We start from the raw sequence: 20,361 nt of genomic DNA, 5'->3' as shown, positions 1-20,361 counted from the left end.
TCTTTATTGAAACATTTTGTTCCCTCTTCGAAGTTGTCAGCTGAAGTTTGTATTGCTAAGTGTCTGCGTGTAATTGGGGTTACACTGCCCATTGGAAAATTGCTCCTATGGGGTTGTTTAATTAAAAGAAGTAGCTTAGACATTGTGGTTTAGGTAGTATTCAGAAGAGGCAGGTAGAGTACACTACACTGGTAGCAGCTAAGAATACAGACTTTGGATCAGCTGCCCTGAGCTTGATTCTTAGTTTCACTTAGGGCAACTCTGAACCTTCTCTGGACCTCAGTTTCTTCGTCTGTACACGAGGAATTACATCTTTCTAGTACGGCTGTTAGGAAGGTCAAAGGAGCCAATCAATGGATGTGTTACTGGTCCCCAAGAGGTCAGTGACCCCTCAGTGGGTCCTTTGCCTGGAGTTGCAAATTCCGGTCAAACAACACCATGTTCGGTATAGCAGAGCAGGAACTATTCATTGATCAAGGAATGGAGAGGGGAGAGCACATGCTCTAAAGACACCTTCTCCCCCAAGGGAGGGCAGTAAAAGAATTTTAAGGGATAGGAGGCAGACGTCATCAGGGCTCTAGAAACAGGGCAGAGATTTCTGGGGAGTGGGGAGCTGGGGCATCACAGTCTTCCACACGGCAGGAATTGTGCCTAGCAGAGTACAAATACCCCCCTTGGGCGGGGATCTTGGCATGGTAATGAAGCAAAGGTAGCTTTAGGACACCACCAGGTCCTGTGGTCAAGTCAGAGCTAGTTCGGGGCTGTTGACCACTGCATATCTCTTAAAGCTCGGTTGCAAAACATCTCTGTCAAATACCAGGTGCTTTTGAAATACATAGAGATAAGTCAAGGCTGGAATCTTGTAGCCCTCGGGCTGGTATGGATGACAAGTGTCCAGTTTTTTGAAAGTGGTTAATTAATACGTGGTTATTAGTACTGTTAGTGGGTAAAGCACTTTTACTCACAAGCCCTTTTCCCACTAACACTAATAATGTGTTGGCACTCCCATTTCAGTTATTTGTCTTTAGTTGCCTACTTCAGGGTTGTAGCAGAAGAAGCACCACATGAGCTGCACTGAATGCTTGTGCCACAGCTAAGGAGATAAAGCTGTGGAATTCTGGGTCACTAGCTTTCCGAAGCAGGCCTCTTTTATGTGTAGACGTTGAATGCAGCCTGGGGGCATGGTAAGTTGCTCAAGTAGCCTTTAACTTCCGACGCCGCATTGTAGGGTTAATATCCTTTTCCTCTCGGCACGCCTACTTTTGGTTTATTGACGTTCCCTTGGGTGGCGGTAGGAGGGACTGCAAAGAACTTACTTTGTGGATAAATCCGGGAAGCATATCTTGGCCACTGACCATCGGTATTCCTGGCTACGTAAAAAGTAAAAATGAACAGTTGGTGGGCCTGGGTCTCAAACGGGGAAGACGAGAGCCAGCCTGGGGGAGTAGGTGCGGTAACCCAAGGTAAGGTCTTCTCTGTTGCAATCGTTCTAATTCCCGCCCAGGGGAGGTCTAGGACCTCTGGGGCGGGGCCGGAAGTGACGCACGCACTTAGCGGAGCCGGGAGTGTGTGGCTGCCGGAGGACTGCGGGCTCCGCGTGCGCCCAGTGCCCGGCCGGCCGGGGCCTTCAGCTTGCCCGACTCCGGAGGACATTGGCAGCAGCCCCCGGCCTACTTCTCGCGCACAGCCATGTCTGGTAACGGCGACGCGGCCGCAACGGCGGTGAGTCCTGAGACGGTGACCCTCGCAGCTTCGGTCTTCTGCACTAGCAGTGCCACGATTGGCCCCAAGTTGGCACTCTCCGTCGTCAATTGGTCGGGACGATTATCCGTCTTTTTTTTTTTTTTGGTTCGAACAGTTTTTAAAGGGCCAGTAGCTGGGTTGCCCTTACGGGAATCAGTGAGCGGTGGGGGCGGACTTAAGAGCAGATGGATTGTCTCGAACGGAACCCCGTTCCTGCGGGGATCTGGATGGGATTTCATGAGGCGTGGCTTCCACGGCTCTAGATGTAGTGACCCAACACAGGAAAATTCGTCTGCACGAGACAGGGTGCTATTCCCCGGGATCCCTTCACACGAGACAGGTCCTAGTCGAGATTCAGCCACTTTGGGGAAGTGTTCCATTTTGGATCCAGAGAGGAGAGTGTACCTCGAATTCTCCGAACTGCACACAAACATCTTGGAAGTGCACCTTCTCCGCTCTTTTTCTTTTTAATGGACACCCAGCCCCGGCCTACACTCAAAAGTCTCCAACTGAGACACATCATTGGGGTACTACCATGGACGGGGGACGCCCTTGGGCCTTCCTTTTCCTAGCCTGGGGTCCCAGTTCTGGGCTTGTGCAGATGCAAACTGCAGAGCCCATGAGGCCAACGTCAGCCTGAGATAAGAAAGGAGTGGGGCAGCTGCCCTTTCTCTCCCTGACCTGTGTGCTGGCAAGGAGTGGGCTTCTGTGCCATTGCTGACATTCCTGAGTGCTGGACTAGGAGTAAGAAGATCTGGATTCCAGCTCTCTACCCATGATTAACCCTGTGGCCCAGGGCAAGTCACTTTGCTCTTCAGAGCCAGACTTTGCTTCTGTAACGTAGTTCCAGAGATGCCTGCCCTGTCTACCTGATAGGTTGTTATGAAGATTAAAAGCAATGATATACATGCTCAATAAGGAATTTTTTACTGGAACAATTTGACTTGAATATGCTGTGCAGAATCAATGAAATTAAGGGGTTGTTTGAACATAGCAGTTTCTGGGACCTTAGATCCCTTTCTGTGGGCTCCCTGGGGCCCAGAATTTTAGTTGCCATGTTGAGCATTTCAAACCTAGCCTAATTTGCTTAGGGTCCCCCAGCGTTTATTTCTTGGAGAAGTGATAGCTATGGAATGGACTAGAGTCCACCTCCTCCAACAACAGAGGCCCCAGATACCTGACTGCAGAAGAATTCTGTAGGGTGAAGATCCCAGAACAGGGGAAGTTGATAGTATCTATAGTGACCACTGTCTGATCTGGGAAGAAACAGGACCTGACTGGAGAACCCAGTTCTGCCTGCTTGGCACTGAATACCTTTGTCCAAGGTGCCCTGGCAAGAGGAAGAGGCATGGCCCTTTGAGTTCTTGGCTTGGTCTCTGACATCCTAATATTTCCTTTGTGGTGAAACCAGAGGCTGCACTCTAGATGAATGGACATTAGACAGCTCACCCTCTTAGTCTTACAGAATATCAAAAGCAGAAGATACTTGAGTGCAAACTTCTTCATTTTATAGATGAACAAACAGGTTTATAGATGAACAAATAAGATGATGTGTTCAAGTTCGCCCAGCCAAGAGGCTGAGCAGGACCGTACGTCAGATCTGTCCACCCCAGTCATGCATTCCGTCCAGATTATGAGATCCATAGTGCAGCAGCTGTGGGGTAGCTCTTATGGCATCTAGGTGGCACTGAAGCTTTCTCAAGTGCCGCTCTGTTGTGGATGCTGAACTTGTCCTCAGTGACTCAGCTCATGTTCCCCTGTGTGGCCCCAGCTGTCCTGCCCCTGCCTGCTGCAGGCCCCACCCTCCCTGGGGCCAGACTGATAGACCTTATCTCTCTACCCACCTGGCTGAGTGCAGCATTCCTACTGCCTTAGCTTGGATGGGCTTCAGGGCTTAGTGTCCTGGTCATTACAGCAACAGCAGGTCCTACTATTACTTCACTCTGGTCTCTGCTTCTCTGGATCCCTGAGGAGGCAGAAGGTATTGTTGGGGAAGGTAAAGGGACCAGTCTTGGGGAGGGGAGTGTTTCCCCACTCCGAGGCTCAGCTGGCCACAGGCCAGGGGCTGAGGTTCCTTTCTTCCAAGCCAGTGATTCTGGTTCTTGGACAAGGTGTTGAGGAGTACAAAGAGCAGCAGGGACTGTGACCTGGGGACTTTTTCTGCAGGAAGAAAACAGCTCAAAGATGAGAGTGATTCGCGTGGGTACCCGCAAGAGCCAGGTGAGTGTAAGTACCGGGGTGGAGGAGGTATGTCAGAGACTTCTGTGTTCACGGTATTATAAGTTGGGGGGCCCAGAGCGTTCTCAGCAGCTCGGGGATGAGGAAATGGGGTGACTGAGTATCAAATCCCATGCAGGATGACAGATTGCATTCTGTAAATAGATAGTCCCTGGGCTGGGAAGTTGGGGTACAGAGGATTCCTAGGCCAGACCCCTCCCCTTCCTAGGTGGGCATTCAATCCCCTCTCTGAATTCCAATCCTTTCAGGATCTCCCTGACCCTGTGAGGGTCTGACCTTAGGGTAGTGGCCAGAGGACAGGACTAACCTGAATTTCTACCCGCAGCTGGCCCGCATACAGACGGACAGTGTGGTGGCAACGCTGAAAGCCTTATACCCAGGCCTGCAGTTTGAAATCAGTGAGTTTTCTGGACAGGAATGGAAGCTAATGGGAAGCCTTTAACCCCTGGAGGGGAGAACACAGTGTTTCTGGCTTTGTCTTGGACCAAAGCCTGGTCCTGTTGCCTCTGAGAATTCTTCTTGGCTGTCCCCAGTTTGGAGGGCCCTTTCCTTCTCTGAACACCTCCAGCTCTGACTACCTGGGCTTGCCTGGCATTTAACATCTGCTTTGGGTCTTTTTGTGATTATGTCTGGTCTTCCTCCAAGATCGTACATTCCCAGAGGGTAGGGACTGGGGCTTATGTGCCTCTGTATCCACCAACAATCTTAGCACAAGTGCTGAGCTCAGTAGGGGCTCAATAAATGCTGATCACTGAACGTCTGATTTGTTGATTCTCTCCTCAGTTGCTATGTCCACCACAGGGGACAAGATTCTTGATACTGCTCTCTCTAAGGTAACATTTTCCATCCAACCCTTTTCCCCCTCCTCTTTCCTTCCCCCAAAAGATTCACCCTGAGGCTCTTTCTTGCCTGGCAGATTGGAGAGAAGAGCCTGTTTACCAAGGAGCTGGAACACGCGCTGGAGAGGAATGAGTAAGTGAAAGCAGGGAGCATGGCGCCCTCCCATGCTCTCGCTAGGACCCCAGTGCACATCAGACCTGGGTATCAGCTAGACTGTTGGGCTTAAATGCTTGGATGGGCTAGAGAGGGGCTCATATGTGAGTTTTTCAGGCCTCAGAAAAGGAGAGTGTCCTGGTTCTGAGCCATCTCGCTGCCTGGGGTGCAGGACTGGCTGGGGGAGGGGGGTGAAAGGGAGGGTAGGAGGGGAGCAGGTCTCTGGGACCCAAGGTCTCGGAAAGGCCTGCTTCCTGAACTGCTCTAGGCTCTGCCAGTGACGTACAGGCAGGAGTGGGTGGAGAAGGGCTGGGGACGTGCTGCTCAGACCCCTTCTCCTTCCCTCTCTGCCATCTCTCTAGAGTGGACCTGGTTGTTCACTCCCTGAAAGACCTGCCCACAGTGCTTCCTCCTGGCTTCACCATTGGAGCCATCTGCAAGTAAGAGTCCTGCCAGTCAGGGGGCCTCGGCATGGGGTAGACATCATGTTAACCTTGACTTTTCCCTTTGGGACTTGGCCCTCTGCCTCTAGGCTGTCCCCCCTGCCCTGAGGAGTGTCAAGCATGGCAGAAAACTCAGAAAATGCCAGTTAGTTGACTATTGAGAGAGCCTGGAAGTGACCTGAACTGAGATCTCTCCCTTCCTTATTCTATGACTTTCCCTCCATCCCCAGGCGGGAGAGCCCCTATGATGCTGTGGTCTTTCACCCAAAATTTGTTGGGAAGACCCTAGAAACCTTGCCAGAGAAGAGGTGAGTGGGGCCTGGATAGGCATCTTGGTGGGATGTGCACAGAAGATGGAGGGGTGGGAGGAGGAGGAAGGGAACAGTGCCTGCCTAGTTAAATCTCATGCGAGTTAAATCTCATTTTAAACCATCTCTCTGAGCAGCGTGGTGGGAACTAGCTCCCTGCGGAGAGCGGCCCAGCTGCAGAGAAAGTTCCCACATCTGGAGTTCAAGAGTATTGTATCCTTTTAGCGGAGGGAGGAGGCAGCAGCCAAGGAGGAAGACGGGGTCCAGAGGGCCCTGGGAGTCGTGAGAGTGGAAGGGGCTTCCAGAGGAAGTGGACCATGGATGCAGTGGACTGCCTGTCCTCCCATTCATCCATCCGTCCATCCATTCATTCATAATCCTTTCATGTTTTCTTAGCCCCAGGCAAGTGCCTGGCACTGGGGATATGGTGAGCCAGATCAACATTGTCCCTGCTTACATGGAGTTTACATTTTAGTTCTGGAGACAGACGACAACCAGGCATTGATAATACAGAGCGATACTGAATAATGATTACATCGAGGGAGGGGGGTTGGGGGGTGCTTCCATTTAAATTTAAATAATTAAAAATTTGTTTTATTATAGTTGATTTACAACGTTGTGTTAGTTTCTGGCATATAGCAAGTGATTCTTGTACGTATATATACAGATTCCTTTTCATATTCTTTTCCATTGTAGTTTATTGCAAGATATTGAATATAGTTCCCTGTGCTATATAATAGGACTTGTTGTTTATTTTATATATAGTAGTTTGCATCTGCTAATCCCAAACTCCTAATTTATCTCCCCCCATCCCCTTTCCCCTTTGGTAACCATAACTCCATTTTTATTTTATATTCCACTATATTGTTTTGATCTTTACAATGCTATGTTTGTAAAACTGATTTTCAAAATAGTATTTGCTAAGTGCTCCAGTGCGCAAAGTAGGGAATTCTCTGGAAGCTTCTAGCTGGAACATCTAAACACAGACTTGAGAGTCAGGGAAGGCTTCTCAGAGGTCTTGTAACCTTGGGCAAGTTATTAAATAAATTAAAACCTCTCTATCATTTTTCTCATCTGTAAAATGGAGATGATAATACTTACCTACATCATAGGGTTGTGAAAATTAAATGAATTGACATATCTAAAGCACTTTAGAACAGCGTCTGGCATGTAGTAAGTATGAGGTAAGTGTTAGCTGTTGTCATTAAGTTGAGAACTCAAAGGTGAGAAGTTAGCAGATTGAGAGACTCAGGCAAAGGGAACAGCATAAGGCTCCAGACTGCCCAAAGCTTGTGGTCCTTAGCGCCTCTCCACAGCGGGGAAACCTCAACACACGGCTTCGGAAGCTGGATGAGCTGCAGGAGTTCAGTGCCATCATCTTGGCCGCAGCTGGCCTGCAGCGCATGGGCTGGCAGAACCGGGTGGGGCAGGTAGGGCCTGCCACTCTTCCCTCCCCAGTTGATCTTCATCTCCTTCCTGCCTGTGTTCTTTGACTCCCACCTCTAACAGTGCAAGCTGGAAATGAGTCCCAGGTTGGGAAGACTGGGGATCAGAGGCCAAACTCCCACTCTTGCCTCTCCAGCCCTTCTGTATGCTAGGAAAGCCCCATCTCACTGCTGTGTGCTTTTAGGCACTCCCACCTCCACCCTTCTGACTGCCTCTTCTGCCCCCACAGATCCTGCACCCTGAGGAGTGCATGTATGCTGTGGGTCAGGTATGCTTGACCAGGGAAGCCGTGTATTGATGTGTCCCTTTCCTTTGTTTTCAACCAAGAACACTCCCAGAGAGGGGCAAGCCTTGGGAGGCTACTGGCCCCAAAGGACCTGGCAAACAGGTGGAAGTAGGCTGGTTCCCATCGTTGTTAGCTCCATTGGTTGGGGAAAGATTGGCCCTGATATCTTAGGCTATTTTTCCATCAGGGGGCTCTGGGAGTGGAAGTTCGAGCCAAGGACCAGGACATCTTGGATCTGGTGGGTGTGTTGCATGATCCTGAGACTTTGCTTCGCTGCATTGCTGAACGGGCCTTCCTGAGGCACCTGGTAGGGCCTGTGCTCTTGTGGAGGGGTGGGTACCTGGGGAGCTGGGAAGGGTAGTGGGGAGATTTCTCAAACTGTTGCTCTGTATTTAGTGGTAACTCATCCTTGAAAGTATGGACAGGACCCAGGTCTGGGCCGCTACCTCATTTTCAGTTATGTCCTTAGAGGGGTCTGTTTTCTCTGAGGACTCTGGTTACAGGGTGGTGGTAAGGGTCCTTGGAGCTCACAGGGAGAACTTGTTGCAGGAAGGAGGCTGCAGTGTGCCAGTGGCAGTGCATACAGCTATGAAGGATGGGCAAGTAAGCAGGGGAAGATGGGTGGGAGGGCAGGGAAGGGACTCTGGCATTTCTCCTGTGCATCCTGAGCTGCCAGCAAGAAAAGCCCAGGTTTCTAAGCAGTTCCCTCTCACAATATGCTGAGGCAACTGTTTTCTTTCCCAGCTGTACCTGACTGGAGGAGTCTGGAGTCTGAATGGCGCAGATAGCATGCAAGAGACCATGCAGGCCACCATCCATGTCCCTGCCCAGGTGCCAAGGCTGGATGGAGGGTGACGGAGAGGGTAAAAAACACGTCTGTATGTTACTTCCCCTTTTGTGCTCACCAAATCCTACCCTCCTTCCCTTACCCAGCATGAAGATGGCCCTGAGGATGATCCACAGCTGGTGGGCATCACTGCCCGGAACATTTCACGACAAGCCCAGCTGGCTGCTGAGAGCCTGGGCATCAGCCTGGCCACCTTGTTGCTGAACAAAGGAGCCAAGAACATCTTGGATGTGGCACGGCAGCTCAATGATGCCCACTAACTGGTCTGTGGGGCACAGGTGCCTGGGTTGCTGGTGCCCCGTGCCTTCACCCCAGCCCTCAGTGCCCCAGTCTCACTGTTACCTGGGGGGTGATTACCCAGGGGATGGAACTGCAGGGGCGGAGACTTAGAGACTTGTCTCAACTTGGGGCCTTGGTGATGCCTTGTCTCCTCAGTAGGTGCAGGCTTAGTCTCTGGAGAAAAAACATCTAACAAGCCACAGCCTTTGAATGTAACCAACTCTACTAATAAACTAGATTTGAAGGTGGCTTTGTTTCTGATGGGGTTGCAGGACAGAAAGATAAGGACAAACACAAGACCCTTTCTTTGCTCCTTACCTCAGAGGCTAGGACCCCTGTCCAAAGTTCTCCTGGAATACATTGCCTTCTGTTTCTGTCTCAGTAGTTCTGACAGAATAAATTGTCTCCCAGGGAACACCAAGAAAGAACCATAATCTTATAATCTACGATTTGCCGCTCCAGTTAACGGTAGAGCCTTTGTATCAGATAGCTCCCCACCCCCACTACCTTTAGGAATCTACAGTCATCGATCCTACAACCCGTCTGCAAAATGAAGACACACCTCATTGTTTAAAAAAGAAAACAATCCTTTAATAAACAAAATTAGTCCATCTGAAACTCCCCAATACCTAAAGTACTGTCTTGGATGGGTTAGCTGCAAAATTCCAGTTCCGAGGCCAACGGCGACTCAGTCCAGATGGGGATTAACGGACTAGTGCTGGTATCTAGGTGCTTGGCTTGCGGAGCGGACCCGCCGGGAGGGGCGCGGGTCCAGGGTCAGGACTCCCGCAGCCCCCACGCCGCCGGGACCCGACACCGGGGGCGATGCTCACGCCGCGAAGTGTGTCTTCCGGGACGCGCACAGGCCTGCGAGTGGACATGGAGGGAGCGCGGACGTGCAAGGCTCGGGATCCGGCAGCAAAGGGCGTCCCGGGACAAATGAAGTGACCGACTGACTCCGCCGCCGCCGCCGCCGTCAACCGAGTCTCGTCCGGAGCACCGGGCTGGTGGGGAACGCGCGCGGCCCCGCCGGCGGCCGTCCGCACCGACTCACCTTCCCCGCCACGCGCCCCGGCCCTGCGTCAGCGCGGCCGGCCCAGCCTTCTAGAAGGTGCCGCGGCCTCCCTGCAGCCCATCAGCATTCGGGGGCCAGGCCGGCCGAGTCACGAGCTCGCTCCTGGCACCGAGCGGCGTTCAAACGGCCGCCCTCCGCCGAGCCACGGCTGGAGCGAGCCGCGCGGGGGAGGGGCAGGCCGCGCGGCGGCGGCGGCGCCGGGGCCGCGGAGGGGGCGAGTGCGCTGCCGCCCGGCCCGGAGCCCGACGGGGCCCAGCTCTTTCCGTGAGCGTTGTGGTGGCCCTTAAAAGGGCCTTTGTGGTGGCGAGGGGAGGGGCCGGGCGGCGGCGGTGGCGGCGGCGCGGGCGCCCTCAGTACTCCTGCGAGGCCTGGGTGGCCTTCTTGCCGCCCGCGGGAGCCTTCGGCCCCACGGCGGCGCTGGTCTTCTTGGGCAGCAGTACGGCCTGGATGTTGGGCAGGACACCTCCCTGGGCGATCGTCACGCCGCCCAGCAGCTTGTTGAGCTCCTCGTCGTTGCGGATGGCCAGCTGCAGGTGGCGGGGGATGATCCGCGTCTTCTTGTTGTCGCGGGCCGCGTTGCCCGCCAGCTCCAGGATCTCGGCTGTGAGGTACTCGAGCACCGCCGCCAGATAGACCGGCGCGCCGGCGCCCACCCGCTCGGCGTAGTGTCCCTTCCGCAACAGCCGGTGCACGCGGCCCACGGGGAACTGGAGGCCCGCTCGCGACGAGCGCGACTTGGCCTTGGCGCGGGCCTTACCGCCTGTCTTGCCGCGGCCCGACATGCTGCGCGAGGTAGCGGAACGGAGAGGAGGGCTGCTCACGAGACTAAGGCACAGCCGTCCGCCGCAGTCCAACTGCTGCCGCGCGCGCCCAAGGGCCGCCCTTATAAGCCCCCAGGGCGCACCCCCGCGTCCTCCTGATTGGCTCTTTTCTCCAGTACCCGCCTCCGGTCGGCTGCGGTTAACCCTTCTATGACGCGCCTCAGCTGAGGGAACGCGCCCGCCGACTGGTCGAATTTGAAAACCTTTTGCCCGGGGAAAAGGCGAGGAGGAGCGGCAGCAAGCAGACAGCCAACCACTCCCGGGTGTAGCCAATCCAAGTGAAGCGCGCCAGATTTAAACCCTACAGCCCAGACCAGAGCCGGAAGACAAAGAGGGCGGAGTCCGAAGTCACCTCAAGAGCCTCAGGGAAGTCTGTGCGGGTCTAGGATTTTTAAAGGAAAGGGGTCAACATTAGGGCTACCTCTTCCTCCCGTCCCAGGTCTGGTCACTCCCTCCTCCTGCCTGGCAAAGGGAGAGTGAAAAAGGGAAGGAATGAGACCCCCTGAAAGTCCAACCCCCTACCAGAGAACAGATAACGCCAATCTTATGGCCCTTTATGCCACCTGAGCAGCAGGATTTCCTATTTATTCAACATGTTCTGTCTGGTCTGTTCTTTCTGTTCCCTTCTTGCTAGGAGGGGCCTGATGTACTGAAAGAAAAAGGATGGGGCAGAGAGATAGGCATCCTCTCCGAGGAAATGCCTCCACCAACCCTCCCAGTCTACCCTAAAATGTCCTATATAGGAGATACACCTACAGGAACAACAAGAAAAAGACGACAGTTTATTGTCACCACTGGGAGCACAGGCCCCCCAGTCTGCTAAATCATCAGAATACTTAATTTATAGTCAAATGTCAAGTCACCTTCGAGCCTGTGTCCCTATCCCCAGCCAGGGTTCTATCCCCAGGCCCAACATATTTCTTGAGTGTCAGAGTTGTGGGTAATTGCATCAAAGCTACAGTATCCCACCTTAGGAGGCTGCAAAGATGGGACGGAGAAGGGAAGCGGCAAGTAGAAGAAAGCCATAGGCAAAGTCCAATCAATAGTCATTAGGGGGCAAGAACGGCCCAGGATGTCAATAATCACAGGGGAAAGGAAATGCTGAGGACAAAATCTGGAGGAGAATGAAGGGTGGGAGACGCCTGGGCCAGGAGGCAATCTTGGTCTAGAAGAGGTCGGCCTGAGTCAGGAAATCTGGAGGCCGTGAAGCATAGGACAGTGGATCAGCAGACTCAGACATCATAGAAGAGTCGGACAAGCTGGTACCGAATGGAGAAGGTGACCGCACTGCCCACGACCTGTAAGGAGAAATGAACTACAGTAAGAACCACAGAGAAAGGGAGACAAGGAGATGTAAACCACATCACCAACAGCATTGCACCTGTAGCAGCAGCAGGAACAGGGTGAGGTTTCTCTCATGCATGGGCCCAAAGACTTTAAGTAGCAAGTTGATGAGGGTCATGTTGTTACACTCCGTGAAGGCACCATCCTCATTCTCACTCTGGTGCACTGTCACTAGCCGGAGGCCTTCTGCTACCTGGAGGGGCCAAAAGTGGAGAGAACTTCAGCTAATACCTACGCTTCAGGAATGGGGATCTGCTCAATGCTTCCAAACTCCCCTTAGGTGTGATTGTAGGCCTAGGTTCCCCATTCCCTGAATTCCGAATGGCAGCCTAGAGCCTTACCTCCTTGTTACCCTGTTACCTTTAGAATAAAGGTGCCCAAGAAAGAGAGGCTCTTGGTCTTGAACTTGGAATAGCTCATCTCCAGTTTGCCTGTCTTGGTATTGAGTCTGCAGGGGAAGACAGCTTCATGTGACTGGGCCACTACTCAAAGAACTCTCCTCCCTGTGGTTCATTAACAGGAAGAGCACTGAATGTGGAGTCAAACACTCTGAGATCTATTTCTGGCTCTGCTGCTTGCGTCTGTGTGATCAGAGCTGCTGTGAACATTACATGAGATCGTGGAACTAAATGTGCTTTGTAACGTATAAAGGGCTAACCGCATGGCAAGAGTTAGCCCTTCTTTGGGCCCATTCTCTTTGCACAGCAAACGTCTAAGGCATCCCAAGGGAAAAAGCTATGATGTCCCTTTTCAAGCCCCAAAGTGGCTACCTGGGCATACGGTGGCGAGGGCAGGGGATGATATGCAGGAGCTGAGGCAGTGAGTAGACGAAGTTGAACACCTGGGGCATGAAGAAGAGTAGCATGGTCTTGCTGAAGTGTCCCAAGATGCCCACCACGGCAAAGGTCATGCCAGCAAAGTAACAGAAGGTATCTCCCACAAACACCCGTGATGGGTACCTGTGTGGGGGAGAGGATCTGAGCCAGGGGCAAGAGGCATGAGCAATCCTTTCTCTCACATCACACACCCTGCTCACTGGGCTAGCCCTGACCCTAGTTCTGGCTCAGAGGACATTCCAGCTCTCCCAGCAACTCTCCAGGAAACAAGGCCCTGAATCCATCTATTCCTGGGGGCTCCACAGCACCTGCCCCCAGCTACAATTGGGTAGAGAATATTTAAGATTTAAGAATATTACCAAAAAGACCCAGAAAACACTCAATACAGAGATGCGCGGGTTAAGCCTCTCCGTCAGGAGATGGGTCACAATGAGGAGGACCGTACTGGCCACAAATTCAAATAGCTGTCCCACTATCCACAGGCCTACTTACCAGTTATGGTAGAGCAATCCCAAGGTGGTGAAAAAAAAGGGTATCATGAAGTAGAGGGAAAAGACATGATCATCCCGATAATCACCTTTGGAAGCAGGGGAAAAAGAAAGAAGGAAACGTTGATAGCCACTTCCCCTGCACACCTGGGTCCTATTTTTGTCTGTCCCTGAGTTCTGTCCCAAGCTGTATCATCCACCTCTCTAAGTCCCAAGAACTCACTATTCCTTTTATGTCACCCATGCAGTTCCCAATATTTCACCTCTTTCATGAACCCTTCCTAAACTAGTTACTGTCTTACATTTGGTTTAGACCATTCAGACCTAGGTCTGAATGCCAGCTTTCCTTCCTAACTGTGTGACGTTGATCATGACACATTTAACTTCTCTGAGCCTCAGTTTCCTATCTGTGAAAAAAGGCTGATGAAAACACCTGCCACATAGAGCTGTTACAGAGTTTAAAGTGAGATCACATTTTTAAAGTGCTTTAATAAGTACTTATGGATGTCCATCAGCCGAAAACCACCAGAAACACGCCTGTAGACAAAGCTGGGTTTACTGACTTGAAACAAGAGAAACTCTGGAACCCACACACCCTGGGGAACCATGGGATGCCTCAGTAAGGAGGTGTTAGGAGGACTTTTTATAGAATTTGTTTTAAATAATTCTGGGGAGGATGCAAGGAGGCAGAGTTCTGCCCTGCACTGGGTGCTGTCAGCAGAGATAATGCTATGATTGGGCATCTTAATAATTTTTATCCAAGAAGTGAGAGGAACTGAGTTGTTATCGGAAGGAAGCAGCAAGCACTCGTGTTAGCTAGAAGGGGATCTTGGTCATTTTTGTGAGATGCACCATGTTCCTGTGGTTTTGTCTATGCTCAGACATGGTTACAGAGGGGTCTAGTTTGGGTCATACTCTATCAAGGTCACAGAGTGACCCTGTCTGATGTTGAGGTTTTATGAAATTGTTTATGTTCAATAGGCGAAGACCATGGCCTACCTATTAGTGCCAATGCCGTTATAAATGACAGAGCTGCTGTTTTCCTTTCTCACATTTAACAAATCTTAGTTTCTTTCTCACGTTTAACAAATTCCCCAAAGCCAGATATCAGGCAACTTCCTTAACACTCAGACTTCTCTTCTCTCCCTAGTCCAATCCCACCTACCTTCCAGCTCCACCAGGTTGAAGACGATAATGGAAGCAGAAATGACTAGCGACTGGCCAGCCTCTAGGCCATTAATTCCTGCTAGGATATTGATGGCATTAGTACAGAACACTGCCAGCAGCCCCATGTAGACATAGTACAGGATCCCTGGGGGGAGAAAACAGTAAGAGAAGTAATGCCACCTGTAGAATGAGAATTGAAGGATATTCTTCTGAGAAAAGTGGTGAGGATAGAGGATGGGATGAAAGGCCAACAAAAGGATCTAAGAAAACACAGGGACAAAACAGGGAGGAGAATGTGGAGCACCAGAAAGGATGCTCTGCTGGATATCTCACAGGGCAAGGGTGCCCTGAAGCAGGGGCCACAGGGGCAGAAGTGGCGGTGCTACTCACCCAAGTCCAGATGCAGGCCAAGAAGTGGGCGTAAGGGCTTCGGTACCACAATGGTCGTGTTGCCAAAGTTGGTGAAATAGACCATGAGGAGAGGTAGTGAGGCAGCTGTGGGCAGCAGGAGCTTATGGCGCCAGCGCAGATTCAGTACATCATCCGCGAAGCCCAGGAAAATCATGCAGCAGATGGCAAGAAGCGCACCTATCAGGGCCACAAACTGGGGAGGGCTCGGGCAGGTCATGGCTCCAGCCTACTCCCACTTCACAGTTCCTTTCAAGAATTCCCATCTTTTCTTTCGTTCTCAGCCCCTCCCCCCACACCCAAATAACCCCAACTCTCTCCAGTAGCTCCCAGTCCCAGCCACAGGCAGCAGCCCTCACTAACCCACTTACTTCATGGTGGGGGAAGGCTTTACACTGCTCCTCCACAAAGCAGTTCAGGAAAGGGAAAGGGATGAAGCAGAAGAGTATGATAAGGAAAACAGCACCGCTGATCACTCCCTGGGACTCTGGGCTGTGGCCCAGCAGCAAGCCGGGGGGAGGGGGAAGAGGAAAGGGGGCGTGGTCACTCACTAGGGCAAGCATCACCATAACCTGACTTGGGGGCGGGGAAGGGCAACACTACTGGAGTCCCAGATACACCCAAGGGTCCCACCTTCCCGCCTCCACCCCCTCCCCAATGCTAACCAGATCTGCCCTCCACCTCCCAGAGTCCCGGGCTGGCTGTTGGGTTAGCACTTCGTCTCCGCTCGCAGTCCAGCACTCCAGTCCCCGCCCCTGCCTGCCCACCCCTTCCCCACTGCCCCGGACCAGCGCGCGGCCCCTCACATTTGCTGCCGGCTGGATTTGTTGAGGTCCTGGCCGCAGAGCCGTGCGGCGATGAAGTGGCCACGGAAGGCAGGGATGAGGGTGAGTGTGGCTACAAGTCCCAGCAGCGAGCCGATCAAATTCACCAACAGCGGCATCGTTAACTCCGGGAAGGCCCACATGGTGACCGGCCAGGGGGCCCGGTCGGCCCCCTCCTTAGCTAACGGGCAAGCTGGGCAGAAGCCCTGTGGCCCCAGCAGTAAGGAGTGGCCGCTCGCCACAGGCTGGATCTTCCCACACCACCCTAAGCGAAACCCAACAACTCTGACCTGAGCCGCCTTCCGGACTCCCGCGAGCCTCTATAAAGCAACCTTGCCTCTGCCCCACTGCATCTGCCTGCCCACTGTTTCCACCCGGATCTAGTTCGCAGAGCAACTGTCGTTGTGGAAGGCGGCGGCCATTTTTAATATGGGCATAAGAGTAGGGACAGAAGTGTGATTTTAAACTAAACCCTTTATTCTAGAGTTGAATCATCAAGAGGGGATTGGAAAAGCAATTAAAGAAGGACAAACAAAGGCGGATACTTTCCTAACATCATATTAAAGATGTACAGCCCAAAGCGGAAAAACTCCTTGCCCGGTTCCAAGATGAGCGCCTCCTTGTACCACGTGTCTGACGCCGCTTACTCTTCGTTCCACGTCAGGTTTAGCTCCGTCGGCCTTCGCTGGTCGCGTTTAAAGGGCCAATGCCCCGCGTTTACTCTGGGACGCCTCTGGAGACTGGAAGATGGCTACTGGAAGCAAGGGGCAGGGCAGGCGGGATGAGGATGTGGAGCAGCACCTGCTCAGTGTAGAAAACCTGTTGCTAACATAGTCAGCGTTGGGAAGGAAGCCAAGGTAAACACAACTCAGTTCCCCGAAACACAGCTACAATTTGGAAGATGATGTAAAATTTAAAGCGCGGACACTTGAAAAGCCCCTCCCACTTCATGTTTTTCCGTGTCATTGATCCAGCTACTTTTCCTTCATCATCCCACCCGCCTTCTGCCCCCGCAGTAGCAGTTAGTTGCCGGGCAACACTGAGGGGGTACTTCAGCACTGAAGGGGCTGGGAGTACCCTCATGCCCTCAGGTCTTGGATTTAACCCAGTTCTTGACTTTCCTTGGTCCTGGATCATTGCACTGTGCCAGGCTCCCAGTCGGAGGAGGTGAGGCTGAGGCTTTGGAAAGAGCTAAGTAGGAGAACCAGACCCACAAGTGGCTGGCTTCCGGTAAGTGTGAGGAATTCCCAGGCAGGTTCTTCTCCAGGCTAGGTGCCTTTTGCTTGGCATCTGTTTCCTTGCAAATAACAGTTCACCAGCATCTCATTCTCTTTCACAGACACACAAGCTCTTAGGTGGCAAATGATTTCTAGTCCTCAGAGAAGAATTCATCACCAGGAAGTGCGGGAGACGACTGAAGTATGCTGACATTTTGTTCACTCTTGAATAAGGAGTCAGGGTCAGGTTGACTCCTTTTAGGCCAAAGATAGGCCCTCCTGTCTCTCAAAACCAGATGTGAAATGTCCTTTCTACTCGAAGGTGGCTCTAATTCACAACTCAAACCATGTATATAAAGTAATCCCAGTAATTACTTGATAGTAGTATTCCTCCAAAGTTTCAGTACTTATTATCCCACTGGTATTGTTTTTCTGTGTGTGTGTGTGTGTGTGTGTGTACCTGCACACGGGTGCATGAGTGTGCATCTGTGCCTCTTAGACTGGAAATTCCCTAGAGGCAAAGTGTTTTCTGTTCCACAGTGTGTTCCTATGGGGCTAAGGACACACAGATATCTGTATACAAGGCATCATCACACATAATGAGTCTGGATCTGAAAGAGGTACAGAGGGCAATAGAAGCACATGGAGAGAGCAATTAGTTGTGACCAGGGGAAGTGAGAGGACCTTGAGGAAGAGTAGTGTCTCTAAGGATTTCAGTAGGTGGCAAGAGTGGAAGGGCCTTCCAAACAGGGAAAGTGAGACACCAGGAGCAGGTGGAAAGGAGGAGCTTGTCGGAGCCCCAGAGGAGGCAGCATTCAGTTATCTTGTTGCTCAGGAGCAGGCTGAGACTCCCTGGAGATCTGAGGGACAGTCTGTAACTACTTCCTGTTTTATTAGGAGGCCAATCCTAATAACTCTTCCTTCCCAGCTTGGCATTGGGCACCTTTGTCTCTTTCTTCTCCAGAGATTTTTAGCCCTCCCCCCCACACACCCCTGGAAGAGAGTAGGGGATACTTGTTCAAAAACAAGACACTGGGGCTTCATCATCCATGCATACATGTTACCATCAGAACATGGTTACTTGGATACTTGTCATATAATTTGAATATTTTTGTTCCCATGATGGTAAATGCCCAGTTGATTATCAGACTCACCAGGAGAAACAAACACACACATGACTTGGCCACACTTGAAATTTTGTGCCTGTCCTGGTACAAGTTGAAAGCATTTGCCTAAATGCTGAAGCTGGTCCTAGGACCCATGGATCAGGTGAGTTTCAGCTGGTTTCTTGGGCTGAGTAGACAAGGTCTGAGATGCACATCTCCTACTGGGGAGCTCTGAGTGCCTCCCAGTAAGCAAAGCTAATGCACTATTAAGGCTGATTGCCTGACAAAGACTGTCCCAGAAATGTTTCACAGTGCTGGAAAAGTCCATATGAGACAGCTTTGGAGAGTCTGGATCTATGACACTTGCAGGACCATATCTGTGGCTCTTTACAAGCAGCTGAGTTACTCTTTTACCATTTCTTCCCACCTCTCTCCTGTCAGTTTATCGAAAGTTGTTAGCTGATAGCAAGCCCCAAGATCTCCCATTCCACTTGGATGACATGAATGGGTTTTCAAAAGATGGAAACAATATAGAAATTCTCCGTGTTTACATGTATATTGGAATATTTTCTGTTAGACTTCTTAAAATTACAAAGAATTTGCTAACCCCTAGTATGTGCATGGGAAACTTTTAAGTACTGTGGGGACACAAAGTGATATAAATGCAATTGTTTTCCCCAAGGAGTCTACTTCATCATATTAAAGCACCTTGAGTCAATATGAGGGAAGAGAGATGAGTAAGACAGGGTCTCCACTCTTAAGCAGCTTTCTGGTGAGTGGGAAAAACAGACATATAAATAACCAGCTAGGCTATAAGGCAGAATGAAATAAGTACAAGAGGTCTAGTAATAAGTGGATGGAAGATTGGGAGGACTAAGTAGAGAGACTAATATAAGACTGAATTGTGAAGCAGTATCTGGCAGCACAGGACCAAGTGCTCAGTGGAGGAGTTGAAGTAAACCCAACAACTCAGAGACCTGAGATGAACTCTGAAGAACCCTGAAAAGGGTTCTTGGGGGAAGAGGGTCTTCATAGTGAAACTGTACCTGGACAACTTTCCACATAACCTGCTCCCCTAGCCCTAGCTGCTCTGCCCACTGACAGCTTCCTTCTTTGTCCCTGAGTTCTCTCCTCCCTTCATTTCTTCTCCCCCCCAAGATTAAAAATCCACACTCTAGGAATCTTCTATGGTTTTGGAGGTCCAGTGATAATGCATGGGCAGGGTCACAGCAAGGTTACCCCATCACCCTACCCCATTCCTTAGAGTGAAATCTGGGGATGCCCCAGGCTTTCCTACCACCTCCTGTGGCTCAGGCACCCTGTCGCTGACCTGCCAGGCTCTGCTTAGCTCTGCAACCCCGCACTTTAGAAGACATTGTTTACTCCTATCTGTTCACTGCTCAGACTAACGACTGGATTTGGGAGAGAGATACTTAACGCCTCTCTGTTCACCTCTCTAAGGAAGGCCTGCCATATGTATGTGGAGAAAAAGGGCCTCTTGGGGAATGGGGATTCCTTTGAATCCTTTTGTAGGATTTTCCTTCCCCTGCCTCCAGAAAGCAGTGACAAGCCTCTGTCCTACAGGGATGGAATTCATTCCCTTAAATCTAGGAAAAGGGATGGATCCTGAGGCCAGAGTGTACCTATAACATAATTTTTGGGGTTCTTGCTGGGATGTCACATATTTGGATGGCAGGGTCTTCTGGCTGAATCTACTGACAGTCCAGTGCTGCGTTGCCAGCTCCCTCCTCGTTGCCACCCCCCCTACACGTGCTCCATAGGCAGGAGCTGTTACTATGGAAATAAATTATTTTTAAAAACAGAAGCAGCCCCAGGCTTTGGAAATATCTCCAGAATAAACCCACACGAGCAAGGAGGTTAATAGGGTGTCCCTTGGTCCTGGCTCCAGAGGGAAGAGGATGGGGGTGGAGGAGGGGGTTCAGTGTTCCATGTTCTACTCTCAGCCTCTACCAGGTTCAGGTTCTGGTTCCTCTCGGGTCGGTATCAGCTGGACCTCTGCCAGTCACTTCTATCTAGGAGGGATGCTCTGCAGCTACATACCCAGGGCCTAGCTTCCGCCAGGACATAGGAACCAAGAAGCTGCTGAGCCTGGGAGTGTTGGGATAAGGGGTTGATGCTATCCACAGGGGTCACCTCCTTTTTAACCCCACAGGCGTCCAAACTATGGAAAGCTAAGGAACTTAGGGGAAAGCAGAGGCGTCATCTCAGGTGAGTGAAATTACTCTTGCTTACTGTCGCCTTGAGCTCGGGGGAGCAGGAGTACCCCCGATTCCAGGATGGGGCGGGGTAGTTAAAGATCCCGCCTATTTCCAACCCTAGAACCTCCTCCGCTCTCCGCTCCTCCTCCCACCCTCTTCTAGCGCTGGAACGCCGGGCTCTCTAAGCCCCGCCCACCTCGGGTGCGGCTCCTTTAAGGCCGGATGGGGGCGGGGGGGCCGGCCGTGTTGTCAGTGTCAGCTCTGCGCACGCAG

The 20,361-nt window shown here is 51.6% G+C and overlaps 3 protein-coding genes across 7 annotated transcripts; 1 reads left to right on the top strand and 2 right to left on the bottom strand.

Annotated features, from left to right (window-relative positions):
• The first annotated feature begins 1,520 nt into the window (after positions 1-1,520).
• On the top strand, positions 1,521-8,831 carry HMBS (hydroxymethylbilane synthase). Of its 2 annotated transcripts, none has more exons than XM_081239048.1 (14): positions 1,521-1,722; positions 3,910-3,969; positions 4,307-4,379; positions 4,765-4,814; positions 4,898-4,953; positions 5,337-5,414; positions 5,648-5,725; positions 5,863-5,938; positions 7,042-7,155; positions 7,401-7,439; positions 7,645-7,764; positions 8,007-8,060; positions 8,202-8,288; positions 8,391-8,831. In XM_081239048.1, exons 1-14 carry the CDS (start codon positions 1,690-1,692, stop codon positions 8,562-8,564), a joined length of 1,092 nt encoding a protein of 363 aa, XP_081095174.1. In that variant the 5' UTR covers positions 1,521-1,689; the 3' UTR covers positions 8,565-8,831. The 2 variants fall into 2 exon arrangements, with proteins under 2 accessions (XP_081095174.1, XP_081095175.1); XM_081239049.1 differs by having other exon boundaries at positions 1,522-1,722; positions 3,910-3,963.
• Positions 8,832-9,149: 318 nt separating this feature from the next.
• On the bottom strand, positions 9,150-11,149 carry H2AX (H2A.X variant histone). The gene has a single exon (XM_081239050.1). The coding sequence runs from the start codon at positions 10,438-10,440 to the stop codon at positions 10,009-10,011; it is 432 nt and encodes a 143-aa protein (XP_081095176.1). The 5' UTR covers positions 10,441-11,149; the 3' UTR covers positions 9,150-10,008.
• Positions 11,150-11,244: 95 nt separating this feature from the next.
• DPAGT1 (dolichyl-phosphate N-acetylglucosaminephosphotransferase 1) lies at positions 11,245-16,555 on the bottom strand. 4 transcript variants are annotated; one of them, XM_081239043.1, is made up of 9 exons: positions 15,529-16,550; positions 15,094-15,214; positions 14,705-14,918; positions 14,313-14,459; positions 13,152-13,236; positions 12,594-12,782; positions 12,184-12,271; positions 11,861-12,016; positions 11,245-11,777 (listed from the first exon to the last, which is right to left on the bottom strand). In XM_081239043.1, exons 1-9 carry the CDS (start codon positions 15,687-15,689, stop codon positions 11,712-11,714), a joined length of 1,227 nt encoding a protein of 408 aa, XP_081095169.1. In that variant the 5' UTR covers positions 15,690-16,550; the 3' UTR covers positions 11,245-11,711. The 4 variants fall into 4 exon arrangements, with proteins under 4 accessions (XP_081095169.1, XP_081095172.1, XP_081095171.1 ...); XM_081239046.1 differs by having other exon boundaries at positions 14,705-14,902; positions 15,094-15,117; positions 15,529-15,620; XM_081239045.1 differs by having other exon boundaries at positions 15,094-15,117; positions 15,529-15,613.
• Between the last annotated feature and the right edge of the window lie 3,806 nt (positions 16,556-20,361).

Source organism: Mesoplodon bidens (genome assembly GCF_964165515.1).
Source record: "Mesoplodon bidens genome assembly, chromosome: 7".
Lineage (NCBI taxonomy): Eukaryota > Metazoa > Chordata > Mammalia > Artiodactyla > Ziphiidae > Mesoplodon > Mesoplodon bidens.
This window is presented reverse-complemented; position numbering and strand designations above follow the sequence as displayed.